This window comes from Stegodyphus dumicola, chromosome 8, assembly GCF_044657685.1.
Source record: "Stegodyphus dumicola isolate Sdum_Otavi_A_Nest chromosome 8, ASM4465768v1".
In the NCBI taxonomy this organism is placed as follows: domain Eukaryota; kingdom Metazoa; phylum Arthropoda; class Arachnida; order Araneae; family Eresidae; genus Stegodyphus; species Stegodyphus dumicola.
The window spans coordinates 125447369-125464089 of NC_140775.1; the positions used below are offsets into that span (position 1 = coordinate 125447369).

Below are 16721 nucleotides of genomic sequence, written 5' to 3' on the forward strand. Positions count from 1 at the left end.
GCAGAACTATACATTTTTTAGGTCTTAGTATTTTAAATCGGATGCCTTTTAAAATTCATTTTCAGTGAGACAAAATAACTTCCTTTTATTTATATTAATAACTTAAAATTTAAAAAATTTTTTATTGTACATCATTATTTCTATCATAAACAATAAAAATGCAGCAATAATTAAACTGCATATATAAACAACCTGCGTATATTTATGGTATTTCCTTTGTAGTTTCAGGGCACGACCACTGCCCCACTAGAGCATTGCGTTACAATGCTTGCATTCCCCTAGAGGCTCGGTGGTCGCGCCCTGAAACCACTGCTCTTTATAGTAATGTTTGCCGCTTTGAAATAGAAATGTTTATTTTCACCCGGATATAGATAAGGGGTTTTGAAATCAATAAACAATAATTAAGTTATTGTATTACCAAACAATACATGCACCTGCCCCCATAAAATATTTTTCGTTTCCACACATTTTTCTCTGCTTTCAACATGCTTTCTCTCTATGCTAGTACTGTGATTTTCTAAATTATTTTGTGTGGTTCGAAAAATTGCAAATATATTTTTGAATAATTAAAAATAGAAATCGCACAAAAATTTAATTAAATTTAAAATATTTTGCAAATATTTTATTTTCTACTGTTGAGATTCAAAATGCCTCGCAAAGGGTTAGAAATAGCTGATGCATTAGCGTTACTTGAAGAATTACCTTCAGATCCAGAATCAGTGGTCTCTGAGGATGAAAGTGAAGGAGAAGGAAATACTCCTTTATCTCCCTTCCCTCCTGCTTATGGAAACATAGAAGATGAAAGTGATGATCAGTCAGAAAATGATATAAATTTACCAGGTCCTTCCAGAATTGCAGATGTAACATGGAATAAAATGCAGAATGTAGTGAAATCCATTCCCGAATTTTCTGAGGATTATGGCCCAACTGACGAAATTACCTCTATGGAAGATGCAAAACCCATGGATATATTTATGGCTTTTATCCATCTATTTATCCCAATTTCCTTATTATGTACACTGCTCAAAAAAAAAAAAAAAAAAAAAAAATGAGACAGACCTATATCTCCCGATCTACTGGGCCGATTGACAAAATTCAAATTTCGTTCTTCATGTCTCGAAAGCGCGACTTAGGATATATATTAGATTTATATATAGCACTATTCTAACATAGGTATTTTGACACAAAATCAGACTTTTTCTGAAATAACATACCAATGTTTTTACATATTTCGATTCTACGACTCAAATTACGCCTAAATATGAAATTTTGTAAAATTTGGAGCGAAATTTACGGAGAAATCGCAAATTTATGTTGCCACTTTTTTGTCAGTTTGTGCCAAGAATACTTCACTTGGCGAACTTCTTAATATATGGCAACCTAGTTTCCTTTCCCGTGAGAGGAAAAAAAGTCACCATCGTTCCTTTTTTCCAAATAATATTCTTTATATTATATTTTTAATTATAACTTATTATTTTAGGTAATTTTTTCTTTTTCGAATTTCATTTTAATTGTTTAAGTTGCACTTTTTTTTTTTTTTTTTCTTCAAATAACTGTTTTAAAAATTTCTATTTACCTATTCAAACTGCGTAAATAAAGGTGCAGCGTTTATTTTTTTTCAAATAGTTTTCTTTATATATATTTTTCGTCATAGTTATTATTTTAGGTAATTTTTAAATTTTTATACTTTTATTTTAATTGTTTGCGCTGCATTGTCTCTTCAGATAATTGTTTTAAAATTTTCCATTTATTCCTTCGAAATGAGCATTTTAAATATATTTATTAATATCAATTTTCCAGAATTTGATTTTATTTATTTGAACTGCGTTTCTTTTGGAAGATTACTTTGTAACCCAGACTACGAAGAGTTTGAAAACTGCATACTATATTAAAAGAGAAAATACAGTAAAGCACAGTTTTACACGCCTTTCAATGTTGCATTCAGAAAAGATATATATAAATAAGAGAGATGTACAACCGACATTTTAACTTAGGATGACTTGCATACGCTGCTTTAAACAGTTTTATCATTGTGCCCATTGCTTTACACAATTTTATCCTACATTTGGTTTCTTAAAATGTTATTCATATTTTAGTCAAATATTTTATTTTTGAAATCGCAAGAATCAAATATCATAACATTGAAAAGTTTTAAATTAAAAAAAATACAAATGCTAAATTTTACGAAAAAATTTATTTTTCTTCTCTTTTTCTTTAAGCATTCTGAAAGTATATTAAAAAGTATCCAACTTTTCGAAACATTTTGGTATTTCTGACAATCATTTTAAATAAAGTTATCGCCTTCCATTTCATAAAGGCCCACAAACGGCCGAGCGGTAAAGACGCTGATCACTGGTAGTTCGGTCCGAGGTTCGAATCCCGCGAACGGGCTGGTTGCATGGGTGTTTTCATGGTTTTCCTGATGTGTAACGTGTATACGAGCCAGTTTTCCTTAGAAAGTCCTCCACGAAGGCATCCCTACCTTTAGGCAGATAGCCCTCGTGTGCTTTGCCATAATTAAATAATCCAATCCAATCCTTAATTAAATATTATTGATTTGTAACTTCTACTAGAATTGACGTTAAGAATTGAAGTGCAAATAAATAATATCGTGTGCAATCTTGATTAATATAAAATTAAAAATATTTGCGTGCGTGTGATTATGGCAAAGCCTCGAGGGCTATCTGCCTAAGGGGAGGGATGCCTTCGTGGAGGACTTTCTAAGGGAAACTGGCTCGTATACACGTTACACATGGGGAAAACCACGAAAACGCCCATGCAGCCAGCCCGTTCGCGGGATTCGAACCTCGGACCGAACTACCAGTGTTCAGTGACTTTACCGCTCGGCCGCTGGTGGGCGAAAAATATTTGCATTCAGACAGAAAGTTTTTTGAAATATTTGCAATTACTTTATAAGAAGGATTTATTAATAACCGTAATAATTACTTATTATATTACTGATGATTAGGAATCAGTTCTTGACAATTACATTCTAAATTAGAATTTTAAATTAGAATAATGAAAATACGCTACGCACAAAAATACATTTTAGGATAAAAAATGAGTTGATTTTTTATGTTTTTAAACTTCTTGAATTCATTTAATAAACATCGTATCCTCGTTGTTAATTGAATTCAGAATGTTGGGTGTCGTTTATATAATTATTCTTACTTGTCCACGGAATCTGCTGACTTATCCAGCGATTAAGTAGCTGCAGATCATTTCTACATAACCATTGAACTTCCATTAATTCAGTCTCTAGAGGTTTGTATATTTATATCATAATTTGACTTTTATAAAAATGATTATTCTAAATCTTATGTTTCTATAAAAATATACTGTGCTTTAAAAATATGGATGATAGTACCAGCCGCTCTTTCAGCCACTTCAAAAGCATCAGTTTGTTTAGAAATAAATTGTGCAGTTAATGTCATAAAATTCAAATAAACATCAAACGAAAATTCTCAGTTTTAGACAATTCGATTTAAACGAAGTAAAGTAGCAGACGATAAAACGCCGAAGGTAAAAATTTACTCTTACAGAAATTTACTCTTATTTAAAAAAAAAAAAAAAAAAAAAAAAGATAGAGAGAAATTAAAAAAAATATTAAAAAATTTATTTAAAAAATAGCTTTTCATATAGTATTAATAAATATTTATTACGCATCATTGAGGGAAAAAATGTCATATATATTAATTCACCGTAAAATTTTACTTGAAATTTATGGTTAAAAATAGCTGTGTCAATACAGTGTAACAAAAATCCATAGACCACATTTGGCGTTATTATCCCTCAAAAAAAAGATGCCAAATTTCAAAACGCGAAAATATGTAAATTTGTGTATATCTTAGAAAATTTTGAATAAAAAAGTCTAATTTTTTGCAGATATGCTTAAAAATATACCTACTCTAAGATGATCGTAAAAATTTTATAGGTTATAATTCAAAATTTTTTTCGAAAAATTTATAAAAATTATTTAAAAATAGAAATTTTAAAAATAAAACACAAAAAATGGGTAAATTTTATTTGGAATGAACCTAAATTTCGAAATGTGAGAGAAAAAAATCAAAAAGTTTAATAAAAAAAGAGATATAAATAAATATTTGCCAAATTCAATTAACATTGAGGAGCTAAAATTTTGAGAGCTAATATTTAAAAAACTACTCGTACGATTTTTACAAAACTTGGTATTCTGGCATAATTTGAGTCGTAGAATCGAAATATGTAAAAAAATTGGTATGTTATTTCAGAAAAAGTCTGATTTTGTGTCAAAATACCTATGTTAGAATAGTGCTATATATAAATCTAATATATATCCTAAGTCGCGCTTTCGAGACATGAAGAACGCAATTTGAATTTCGTGAATCGCCCCAATAGAAAGGGAGATATAGCACTGTCCCATTTTTTTTTTTTTTTTTTTGAGCAGTGTACATTCTTATGTTTTCACTGCTGCAGAAAAATTACATAAATTATAATTTTTTTTTCTGATGATATACTTTGTAAAATAAAGTAAAAAATTTATATTTGATGCAATTTTTAAATGCAGTTTTTTTTTTTTTTTTTTTTTTTTTTTTTTTAAATTCGCAAATTTTGTCATTCATTGGAAATGCGTACGGAAAAAGGTAAGTTGTTTTTTTCAACTAACTCAGTAAGTTTCAAAGTCCTAGACGCGCGCTGGTTTTCCAGCGAAACCACCACCCACAGATTAATGGGCGGAAGTAGATTTTTTTTAAATTCATATATTATTTGTCTCTAGGATCATAATATTTGATTTCTAGTGTTTTTAGTTAAAAAAAAATTTAAAATAATATAGCGCATCAAAGGGTTAAGAACACAGCCTTAAAAATTGTTTTATAATTACGCACTTTATTTAAAAAAAGTTGCAAGTTATGTTAAAAAAGGAAACAAACCTAAGGAATTCTGGGTTTTTATGTGATAAGTCTTCAAGAATTTCTAAATCTTCTTCAGTTTGCTCAATCTCCATTAAGTACTGAGACAAAAATTCTGCAAATGGACCTTTACTATCAATAAGCTCTTGGAATGAACCTCTCTCAGCAATAGTTCCTTCATTCATAACATATATAACATCTGTCTGAGACAGATATGTCAAGCCATGTGTAACAAGAATTCTCGTCTGAAAGATTAAAAAGCCATTTAGTAATACATTTTCAAAACAAATAACCTGCAAAACTAAAATATAAATATTTAGATGAGCTTTGCTGTTTTCTTAATACTATTGCTACAGAAATACATTAAATCATTAATTATCTTTTTATTTTAAACCAACTCCTTCAACTGTAAATTATGAGTGTAACTACTAGTAGAGCACAAAGTAAATAATACAGAATACTCATTAAATTTTTTAAATATAAAATATAATGATATAATCAAATTTTAAATTGTATTTTCTAAACAATTAAGAAAAACAAAATTATTATACCTAGAGGTGCAGGTGAATATCAAATGGAATTTGATGGTGCATGTTTATTGTTTTCACACATTATTCTTTTTCATATTTTTTAGTGCATTCTTTTTTAGTAATGTCTACTTTTTTATTTTGAGATAACAGTTTTGGTGTAAGATTTTCATTAAACCTGCAGCAAATTCAGAACCTATCAAAATTCTGGTCTTCACATTCAGTGTAATTCTCCAGTTTTAAATTTTGACACCTTTATAAAAAGATTTTTCATTGCTTTTCTGTTAAGCAGATAAAACTATCTGAGGATTACTAAACAAATATGAAAGATTTTTTATACTTGCATATTAATGCAACCACATTGACACAATTTGGCGATTTTTTATGGATGAAAGAGAATGAAGACTTTAACTGCAAAAATTTACTGATTACATACATATTTTACATTCTAATCAGATATTTATCTCCCATATCAATCAAGAAATCTATTTAAAAGCTGATTTTTATTTGTTTTGTTCTGGTGAAAATTTTATGGTGATCACTTAATCAACAGATCCTAAACAACTGTTCCCTTTAGCGATTTTGCAACAAAATACTGTATTCATGCAGAAATTTTACTACAATTTTCTCATTGCTGGAAAACTCTACAAGCACAGATTTTAAAATTAAATTTAAGGCAAAAAATATCACGAATTGTCTAAAAAAATTGTCGGAACTTGGAATACAACAAAAAGAATGCATACGAAAACAATGATACTGCTAAATTGAAGAACTTTTATGTGTATAGTTGCTATATTTTAAAAATCTGGCATCTTTTATTAAAGTGGTTGTGCTAATATGCAAGTATCAGATTTTCTGGCTAATATATTTGATTCCAAGCAGGTTGCTTTTATGTCAAGTGATGGGAATTAACTGCTTTTAGTAATTCATTTTAAAATTTAAACATTTCCTTTTGATAGAAGTTGATATTTAAAATTTTTGTACAGTGAAAAATTTTTTACATTAAAATTTTTATACAGTGAAGGTAAAGCAAAATTATGCATGTATGTATTTTATTAAATATTAATGTATGACTTGAACAAGAGAATATGTCAAAAAACATTTAAGCAAAACCTTTAGTAGTAGCACAATTTTATTCGAAAGCTGAAAATTAAATAACGAACATGCTGAAATTATTTTTTCCTCTCTGCATATGAATTATAATAAAAAATAATAATAGAAACAAAGCTAATATAATCAGGCTTTTCACAAACTTACATCAATAGCTAGCATAAAAAATGCAGTGTGATTTAATTTTTGATTATGAAAAGACTAAATAATGCATTATATAAATATAATTATTAAACATATTGCATAATAAACCTGTTCATAATTTGTATGCTTGTGATTGAATAAAATACTCAACAAAAAGAAATAAGTTATCATTATCAAAGCCGAAGATAAAAGCAGAATTTTTTCAGAAACTAAGATTGTAATTATGTTTACCTGAATAAAAACGTTTCTTAATTTCACAGTTGAAACTTATATGTAAATAACAGCATTCGTGAATTTACGATGAGATGCTCTTAATGTTAAAAATATTGATTATAATAGTAAGTTCTACTTCAGATAAAAGTTATATTTTACAAACATAAAAATTTAAAAACAACAAACTCCAGAAACTAAATCAGTGACAAAATAACTAAATAGAAAACATATTAAGTAAAATGAATAAGAGGGAATGATGTGCCTAATGCATGCCTCTTTATATAATGCAAGGTGTACGGGCATTTTATGACAAAAAATAAATAAGTTAAATAAAAAAGGGAAGGAAGAAATACAAAAATATGTACACTTTTGTATTCATTAAAGATAATTATTTCAAATCATAATACCACATTTCTTACAATATTTAATCACAGCTTTACATATTCAGAAAATGATACATAAAATGAGTTATTAATAGTTCTGAAATGAAAACCACTAAAAATTTCCTTTTTGATAAATGACATGCAACATTAAGTGAAGCAAAATCACTAGCAATTTTTCAAAATCTACTTGGTCACTTGATTCATGTCTTATAGAAAAAATATATATTTGAAAATTTTTCCTGATCCTGTTCAAGTTTGCTGAAGCTTCTTTTGTCACCAGCAAGACTAATTGGCTAAGTTAAAAAAAAAAAAAAAAAATTAATACTGTTTCCAAAGTTGTATATGATTGAAATATATCTGTGAATTATTTTTAAAGCTTGTAGCAGTTTTTGTGTCTGGAATTATTGAATTAGCATGGTTTTAAACTAGGATATTTCTGACTGAAATTCAGCATTATTTATAACATTCAGATATTTGACTGAATTTCTGCATCATTTACATCATTCTGATACTTGAGTGCCAAGTTTTAAAATATATCTTCTAATAATTTGAATGTAATGACATTAATTTTTTCACTCAACAGAAAATGAAAAATTTCAACATATATCATTTAAGTTTTTGTATCTCTATTTCAGTAGCGAGACTGAAACATTTAACACTAACTTTAATTTCTTTTCTGAAAAAGATACATAATTACATGGGCATTTAATCTATGCTGCATAAAACCATTTAGAGCATACTGATCTATACAGAAAAAAAAATCCTGTGTAAAAAAAATTTAAGCAACTGTGGTTTTATTATGAAAATTTTACAATATATTTCTGCCCCAATTAATTTACTAAAGAATGAAGTCCATAACAACCCTTAATTTATATACTAAAAATCCTGTATTACAGACATAGTCTGAATATGATTTTCATGCAGAAATCATTTGGCTTTCATAAAATTAACCTTAACATCCTACTGTTAGATCAACTTCTGCTGAATGCAATGAATTTTATACCTTAGATCAACAAACAATTCCAACTAACATGCTAAATAAAACTTGTTATTTTCACTTTAAGAGGTATTCCTAACTACACAAATTTTTCTTGGCAAACTAATAAATAATAATTCTATGATCATGGTTTTCCCATCAATGCTTGTGTTTACAAGTGACTGAGTGGGTAATTGAACTATATAACTTGCCCAGATAGGGTTTATGGTGGATGGGTTGGCTGAGTATACAGGGTGTTTCAAAACTTATCATTCAGATTTTGTGGGGAGGTAGAGAAGATGTTGGGAAACTGATTTCACATAGGAAACTGTGTCCACTAATGTATGCGAGGGTGCTATGTGTACTCAACCAGTGTACAGCTCGCCTGACCACTCCTGCTGTTATCTAGTGTACAAACTGACTTACTAGTGATAAGATGAATCATTTTACATATCAAGAGCTAGCAGATATGCATCTTGCATATGAGGCAGCTGGTGAAAGCAGCCGCCAAGCTAGACAAGTTTACAAAGACCAATACCCTAACAGAAGAATATGTTTGCATGTCTGGATTGCAATCTATGCAAACGTGGTTCACTGCGCAGTAACATGCAGGATATGGAGAGAAGACGACTGACACAGACTGTTAGCATCGTAGAACAAGTCCTATAGTCCATCAAAGATAATCTGAATACCAGCACATGAGCTATTGATCAGCAGCTTGGGGTATCTCACTTAGCAGTGTGGCGGATACTGTACAAGAAAACTTACCACCTACAAAGGGTGCAGTTACTTCATCCTAATGATTATATGAAGCATGTGGAATTTGCATAATGGTTCATGCAGAAAGGTGATGTGGATCCCAGTTTTCCAGCTTCTGTCCTTTTCACAGATGAAGCTTCATTCACTCGTGAAGGTGTGTTCAATACACACAATTCACATGTGTGGGCTTGCAACAACTCACATGGTATGAGAAATCCTGCTGCGCAACATCGTTTTGCCACAAATATGTGGGCTGGAATCATTGATGACTGTTTGTTGGGACCTTTCTTGGCTACTTCCCTGACTGGCCAGAAATACCTAATCTTTCTCGAGACAGTGTTTCCGACTTTTCTGGGTGCTCTTCCTGTGCATATCCACCAAGATATGTGGTATCAGCATGATGGGGCTCCAACCCATAGCACAACTGATGTGTGTGATAACCTGAACTGAAAATTCGAAGCTCGGTGGACCTACCATTTGGGCACCCAGGTCACCTGATATACCACCTGTGGATTTCTTTTTGTGGGAAGCCATGAAAGAGCATGTGTACGAGACTCCCATCAATAGTGAAATGGACCTTGTTGCATGAATAGTGGCCACCGCATGAACTGTCCATGATATGCTAGGCTTTCTTGAAAATATTTGGCAGTCAATGCAAACAGAGCTGTGAATCCTGCATTCGTGTAAATGGTCGCAGTTTTGGAGCACCTAATGTGAACCTTTACTTTACGTTGTTGGAATAAAGATCACATTGTTACCACTAAACTGTACTGTTTAATTGTGTTAACTTTACTTGTCCATTTTGTTCATGTAGATGACATTTGCGGACATACTTTTCTGTGTGAAATCTATTTTCTGATGTCTTCCCTACCTCTACATGAAATCTGAACGATACATTTTGAAACACTCTGCATATTTAAGCTTTTTTCCATATGTAACTTGAATACAAGACTAGTATCTCTTAAATTAATCTCTTAGGATCGTATGTTTCTTTGCTTATAATATCCCAAAAGAAAGCATTCCTCCTTAAGCAAACAGCCTTGCATGCTTTATCATGATAAATTAATTAATGAATCAGACTTCACACATCTTTCATCCGTCAAATTAATGCTTATTACAAGAAAGTCTTATTTGAGTATGAGCAGAATGTCAATCTCTAAAATGCCAGCTAATACAATATATACCAACACACTTTAATTTAAAAATGGCAGTATTTTCATATGTTGTTATTCTCATCATATTCCTACAATTTAAGACCAGTTTTCAAATGAATAAGATTTAATGTTGCATCATGGCTTATCTTTATTTCTATGCTATTTCATCAATCATTTCAAGGGGCTTAAATAATTTAAATTTCATAAATATGATAGATATTCGATACTAATTTGTGTTCACAACAGTAAACAAGTTTGCCATTTGTTCTAACTGGCTTCGATGTTCGATTTCACCTTTTTAAAATTTTAAATCAACAGTGTTATTGCATTAATTCGTTTCTCTTTCTTCACATTTTAGTCTTTCCAAAATTTTGCATTTAAAAAAATTTCATAAAACGAGAATCATATTTTTTAAAATATACTTTTAAATTAGTTACATTATGATCAATGAAATAAAATTAAATTTAAAAACATGTTCTTTTATATCAGTATTAGTTGTAATAGAATTATTCAACATGGTTTGCCTTTCAGGAAAAAAATTCAAAACTTTAAACCCCCTTTCTTATTTCTTTGATACCATACATTTCATTTTACTGTTTCATTATAAATAACAGTAATACTCAGGGGGAAAAAAAAGAAGAAGAGAGAGAGAGTGAGAGAAGGAAGTCATTTCCTACTTTACATGTTTGCATCTAGTCTTGAATAAAATAGAGTAATGCATTTATTAGTTTTATCAGTCCAGCATAATGCATAACTGCTCCAGAAATAACTTAACAAAGGCAGCAACGTTTCAGCACTAATCAATACAGTAAAGAAAACCCTCAACACAAATTTTACAGAAACACAAATTTAAACTCATTTAAAAACAAATTTTACAGAAAAATGAAGCAAATGCATTGTATTTTGTTAAATTTCATTTCAAACATCCTTGTTGGTTGATTGCAATAAAAAGGAAGGTGTACAACTAGATGTTGTAGTAGTCCCACATAAAAAGTTTCAATGTTCTATGGCTAATTGTTTTTGAATTATACGAGATACATACATACAGACGTCATGAAAAAATTTTTTCTGAATACATATACAAATTTTCCTATCCATTTTGGAAACAAAGTCTGTACATACAGACATCATAAGAAAAATCATCCAAATGAGTACGGGAGTAATCAAAATGGATATTTTCATCAAAGTATGATACCAGAAATTTTTTGCGATTAACAATATTCTATATGTACAGACTTTATTTATACAAAATAATAATTAAATCACAATGAAAAATAATTAGGCCATTATATAAATCAACAAATTTAAAACAAGAGACCTTATTATTGAGTAGTCCATTTGGCCCAATAACTTTCTCAAAAATGTGTTTTCCTACATGTGAGTCAACAGCAGATAATGGATCATCTAGAAAATATATATCAGCAGCTGAGTAAACTGCTCTGGCAAGACTAACTCTCTGTTTCTGTCCTCCACTGAGATTGATACCCTAAAATAAAAGCATTTTTAATTAATAATATAAATAAGCTTGCATACACACAGAAAATTTACAAGAAATATAGAGTAAAATTTATCCCTTTTCTTGAAAAATGTTATTCATTACATAAATCAAATGGCTCCTGATGAGAAACTTATCTTGAATATTTATCTACATGAAAATTAAATATCACCGATTACTCCAAAATTTAAGAATAATCTTAATAAATGTTGATTCAGAAGTCAAACAACAAAAATCAGCATTAATTCACAAAATTTTCACAGGACTTTTTTCGATGGTTTTACCGAACCATCATCTTCAGCTTCAAAACCGCAAATGAACAAGATAGGAAATAATGTTTAGATAAGATAAGAAAGCCTGGACAAGAATAAGCAAGTGGCACCATCTGTTGGCGAAACCAGAACTAAAACATAATTTCTCTAAAAGCCGAAGGCAAATTTGGATTGCAATTAGGATCGTTAACTAGAACAGAAAGATTTTTATGAATATGAAATGCCTCTAGAAAATCCAGTTCTCCAATGGAAGATGTTTTTTGAATAATTTTGGCAGCAGAAAAATTGAAAGTGTGATTTTTGGACCAACAATGTTGAGCAACAGAAGACTTCTGTGTTTCCTTTTTTCTAACATATGCCTCATGTTCTTTGACGCGAAATTTTAAGGCTCTCTTAGTTTGGCCAATGTAAATTAAACCGCACTGGCAAGGAATCCTATAAATACCCCAGGAATTCATCCGGAATGATGTCCTTGAGTATAGAAGTTGGAATTTTATTGATGGGAGAGTAAACAACCCGAAAGTTAAATTTCTGCAAAATAGGTGCAACTTTATAGCTAATTGATGGAAAGAAGGGAATGACAACAGAATTTTTATAATCTCCTAAAATAAGAGTGTGGCTTTTAGTGTGTTGAGATGAGAATTTTTTAACTGCTTGATTAATAATGTTGGGTGAAAAGCCCCTGTCAATAGCTATTGCTTTTAAATAATTTAGTTCTTCATCAAGGGCTAGTTTGGAGGAGCAAACTTGAAGAGCACGGAAAACATAGGAATAAAATGAAGCTAACTTTTGTTTAGTCGGATGACATGATTTAAAGTGTGGTGGAAGGCAAACCGATGAAGGTTTACGGTAAACTGTAGTACTGAAGTTGGATGTGTTACGTGTGACCAGAATGTCGAGAAACGGAAGAGAATTGCAAGTCTCAAGTTCAAAAGTGAACTGAATAGCAGGATCAATAGAATTCATTGTTGAAAGAACAATATTTAAATCATCTTTATTACCTTCAAACAGGGTAAAAGTATCGTCTACGTAGCGGAACCATGCCGGGAAGTTTAAAGTTTCAAACAATTTTGATTCATAATAATGCATGTAGATATCAGCCAGGATGGGACTGAGGGGAGGCTTCCCATGGCTAATCCCTCAGTTTGCTTGTAATATTTATTTTGGAAAACTAAATGTGTTTGTTTCAAACAGAGTTGAGTGAGAGAAATTAGCTCATCAATTTCGATGCAAGAGAAATGAAATTCGCGAAGTCTGGTTTCTAGACATCTTAATGCACCCTCCACTGGGACATTGGTGAATAATGATTTTACATCAAAAGAAACCATGAGTAAATTACGAGGAGAAATGTTTTTAACCTTTTTTACAAACTCTATTGAATTTTTTATGGTGTAAATGTTATTGTCTAATAGAGTGGAAAATCTAGAAACTAAATATTTAGCTAATGGATACGAGGCAGTACCTAAATTTGATACAATAGGGCGGAAAGGAATACCACTTTTATGAATTTTCGGAAGAGCATATAATCTGGCACAATTCGCAACAGATGGGATAAGCGAATGTTTTAAGTTGCTTGAAATGATTTGCGAAGATTTGATCGCAGTTTTTATTTTGGATAAGTCCGAAGGTGAAGGATCTTTAGGGATCGGATTATATGGTCCTTCGTTTAAGAGTTTAGTGACACCATCGATGTAAGTGTTCTTATCCATGACGACTATCTGGCCACCTTTGTCGGCCTTTGAAATGACAATATCCGGGTTAGAATAAATCTCGCGCATTGTAGCTCTTTCTCTCGCAGTTAGATTTGGTTTCAAAGGTTTATTATTGAATTTCACATTATGAGTGATAAGATGCCTAATCATTTCTTTCTGTGAATCTGAAACTTTACTGAACTTGAAAGCTTTTTCGATAGGAGCCAAAATCTTTGGAATCGAGGGTTTACAGGTTTGTGAGAAGTTAAAATTATATTTTAGAATTCTCTCTTGTTCTTCTGAAAGACTAACATTAGAAATATTAACTATTGGCTTGATGTTTACAATGGGAAGATTTTTTGAACTACTTGAACTGGAAGACTGTAAAAGAAGTTTTTCGAATTTAACTGCAAGGGTGTTTTTATGACGGTTAACTGCATTCTCCGTTCTAGACCAAGACTTTTGTTCAAGGGCAGTGAATTTTGGATATGTTTTAGCGAGTTCCAGATGAAGCTTATAGAGTTCATATTCAATTTTGGACAATTGTTGACGTGTATCCCTTATCACGGACCGAAGTAAGGCAAGTTTGCAATTTAACAGAATTCTTGAAACGCGAATCGAAGGTTTTTGATTAGATTTGATTTGAATAAAATTGGGGATCAATTTTTTACATTTGCATTTAAGTAAAAAGTCAAGATGATTCAGGAATTTTTGCCGTTTCAGGCGTAATTTAGTGAAACGATTAACGGATGAAGGCATGATAAACAATGCAGAAAATCAAACTAAATTAACTGAGCAATCATAAAGTACACACAAAATAGCAGAAAAATCAATCACTGAAATGAATAGAAAAAAAAATGTTTGTAAGCAAAATGCATCAAATCAGACAAGCAAAGCACAATACCCAAATGTACAAAACATAAACATAACTTGAAAATTGCAAAAATGTACTCACCGAAACTCCTACAATCACAAAATGGCGGCCACACCACGTGCAAAAAAGAAAGCAAAATGTAAGCCTGTTTGGGGCTTCTATAATTAAGACACAATAACACGCCGAATAAATACTGATTCAGAAGTCAAACAACAAAAATCAGCGTTAATTCACAAAATTTTCACAGGACTAGTTTCGATGGTTTTACCGAACCATCATCTTCAGCTGCAAAACCGCAAATGAACAAGATAGGAAATAATGTTTAGATAAGATAAGAAAGCCTGGACAAGAATAAGCAAGTGGCGCCATCTGTTGGCGAAACCAAATTAGGATCGTTAACTAGAACAGAAAGATTTTTATGAATGTGAAATGCCTCTAGAAAATCCAGTTCTCCAATGGCAGATGTTTTTTGAATAATTTTGGCAGCAGAAAAATTGAAAGTGTGATTTTCGGACCAACAATGTTGAGCAACAGAAGACTTCTGTGTTTCCTTTCTTCTAACATATGCCTCATGTTCTTTGACGCGAAATTTTAAGGCTCTCTTAGTTTGGCCAATGTAAATTAAACCGCACTGGCAAGGAATCCTATAAATACCCCAGGAATTCATATCCGGAATGGGGTCCTTGAGTATAGAAGTTGGAATTTTATTGATGGGAGAGTAAACAACCCGAAAGTTAAATTTCTGCAAAATATGTGCAACTTTATAGCTAATTGATGGAAAGAAGGGAATGACAACAGAATTTTTATAATCTCCTAAAATAAGAGTGTGGCTTTTAGTGTGTTGAGATGAGAATTTTTTAACTGCTTGATTAATAATGTTGGGTGAAAAGCCCCTGTCAATAGCTATTGCTTTTAAATAATTTAGTTCTTCATCAAGGGCTAGTTTGGAGGAGCAAACTTGAAGAGCACGGAAAACATAGGAATAAAATGAAGCTAACTTTTGTTTAGTCGGATGACATGATTTAAAGTGTGGTGGAAGGCAAACCGATGAAGGTTTACGGTAAACTGTAGTACTGAAGTTGGATGTGTTACGTGTGACCAGAATGTCGAGAAACGGAAGAGAATTGCAAGTCTCAAGTTCAAAAGTGAACTGAATAGCAGGATCAATAGAATTCATTGTTGAAAGAACAATATTTAAATCATCTTTATTACCTTCAAACAGGGTAAAAGTATCGTCTACGTAGCGGAACCATGGCGGGAAGTTTAAAGTTTCAAACAATTTTGATTCATAATAATGCATGTAGATATCAGCCAGGATGGGACTGAGGGGGGGGCTTCCCATGGCTAATCCCTCAGTTTGCTTGTAATATTTATTTTGGAAAACAAAATGTGTTTGTTTCAAACAGAGTTGAGTGAGAGAAATTAGCTCATCAATTTCGATGCAAGAGAAATGAAATTCGCGAAGTCTGGTTTCTAGACATCTTAATGCACCCTCCACTGGGACATTGGTGAATAATGATTTTACATCAAAAGAAACCATGAGTAAATTACGAGGAGAAATGTTTTTAACCTTTTTTACAAACTCTATTGAATTTTTTATGGTGTAAATGTTATTGTCTAATAGAGTGCAAAATCTAGAAACTAAATATTTAGCTAATGGATACGAGGCAGTACCTAAATTTGATACAATAGGGCGGAAAGGAATATCACTTTTATGAATTTTCGGAAGAGCATATAATCTGGCACAATTCGCAACAGATGGGATAAGCGAATGTTTTAAGTTGCTTGAAATGATTTGCGAAGATTTTATCGCAGTTTTTATTTTGGATAAGTCCGAAGGTGAAGGATCTTTAGGGATCGGATTATATGGTCCTTCGTTTAAGAGTTTAGTGACACCATCGATGTAAGTGTTCTTATCCATGACGACTATCTGGCCACCTTTGTCGGCCTTTGAAATGACAATATCCGGGTTAGAATGAATCTCGCGCATTGTAGCTCTTTCTCTCGCAGTTAGATTTGGTTTCAAAGGTTTATTATTGAATTTCACATTATGAGCGATAAGATGCCTAATCATTTCTTTCTGTGAATCTGAAACTTTAGTGAACTTGAAAGCTTTTTCGATCAAGTTCAGTAAAGTTTCAGATTCACAGAAAGAAATGATTAGGCATCTTATCGCTCATAATGTGAAATTCAATAATAAACCTTTGAAACCAAATCTAACTGCGAGAGAAAGA

General features: G+C 31.3%; 1 protein-coding gene across 4 annotated transcripts in view; it reads right to left on the reverse strand.

The window, feature by feature from the left end:
• The window catches only part of LOC118185171 (multidrug resistance-associated protein 1-like), a 306818-nt gene that overhangs the window by 68075 nt on the left and 222022 nt on the right, over nt 1–16721 (reverse strand). For all 4 annotated transcript variants that reach the window (XM_085822378.1, XM_085822379.1, XM_085822377.1 and 1 more), the window contains exons 17-18: nt 11474–11641; nt 4911–5134 (exon numbers count right to left, since the gene is read on the reverse strand). In XM_085822378.1, the coding sequence (XP_085678504.1) occupies nt 4911–5134; nt 11474–11641 (392 nt within the window). The remainder of the gene's footprint in view (nt 1–4910; nt 5135–11473; nt 11642–16721) is intronic.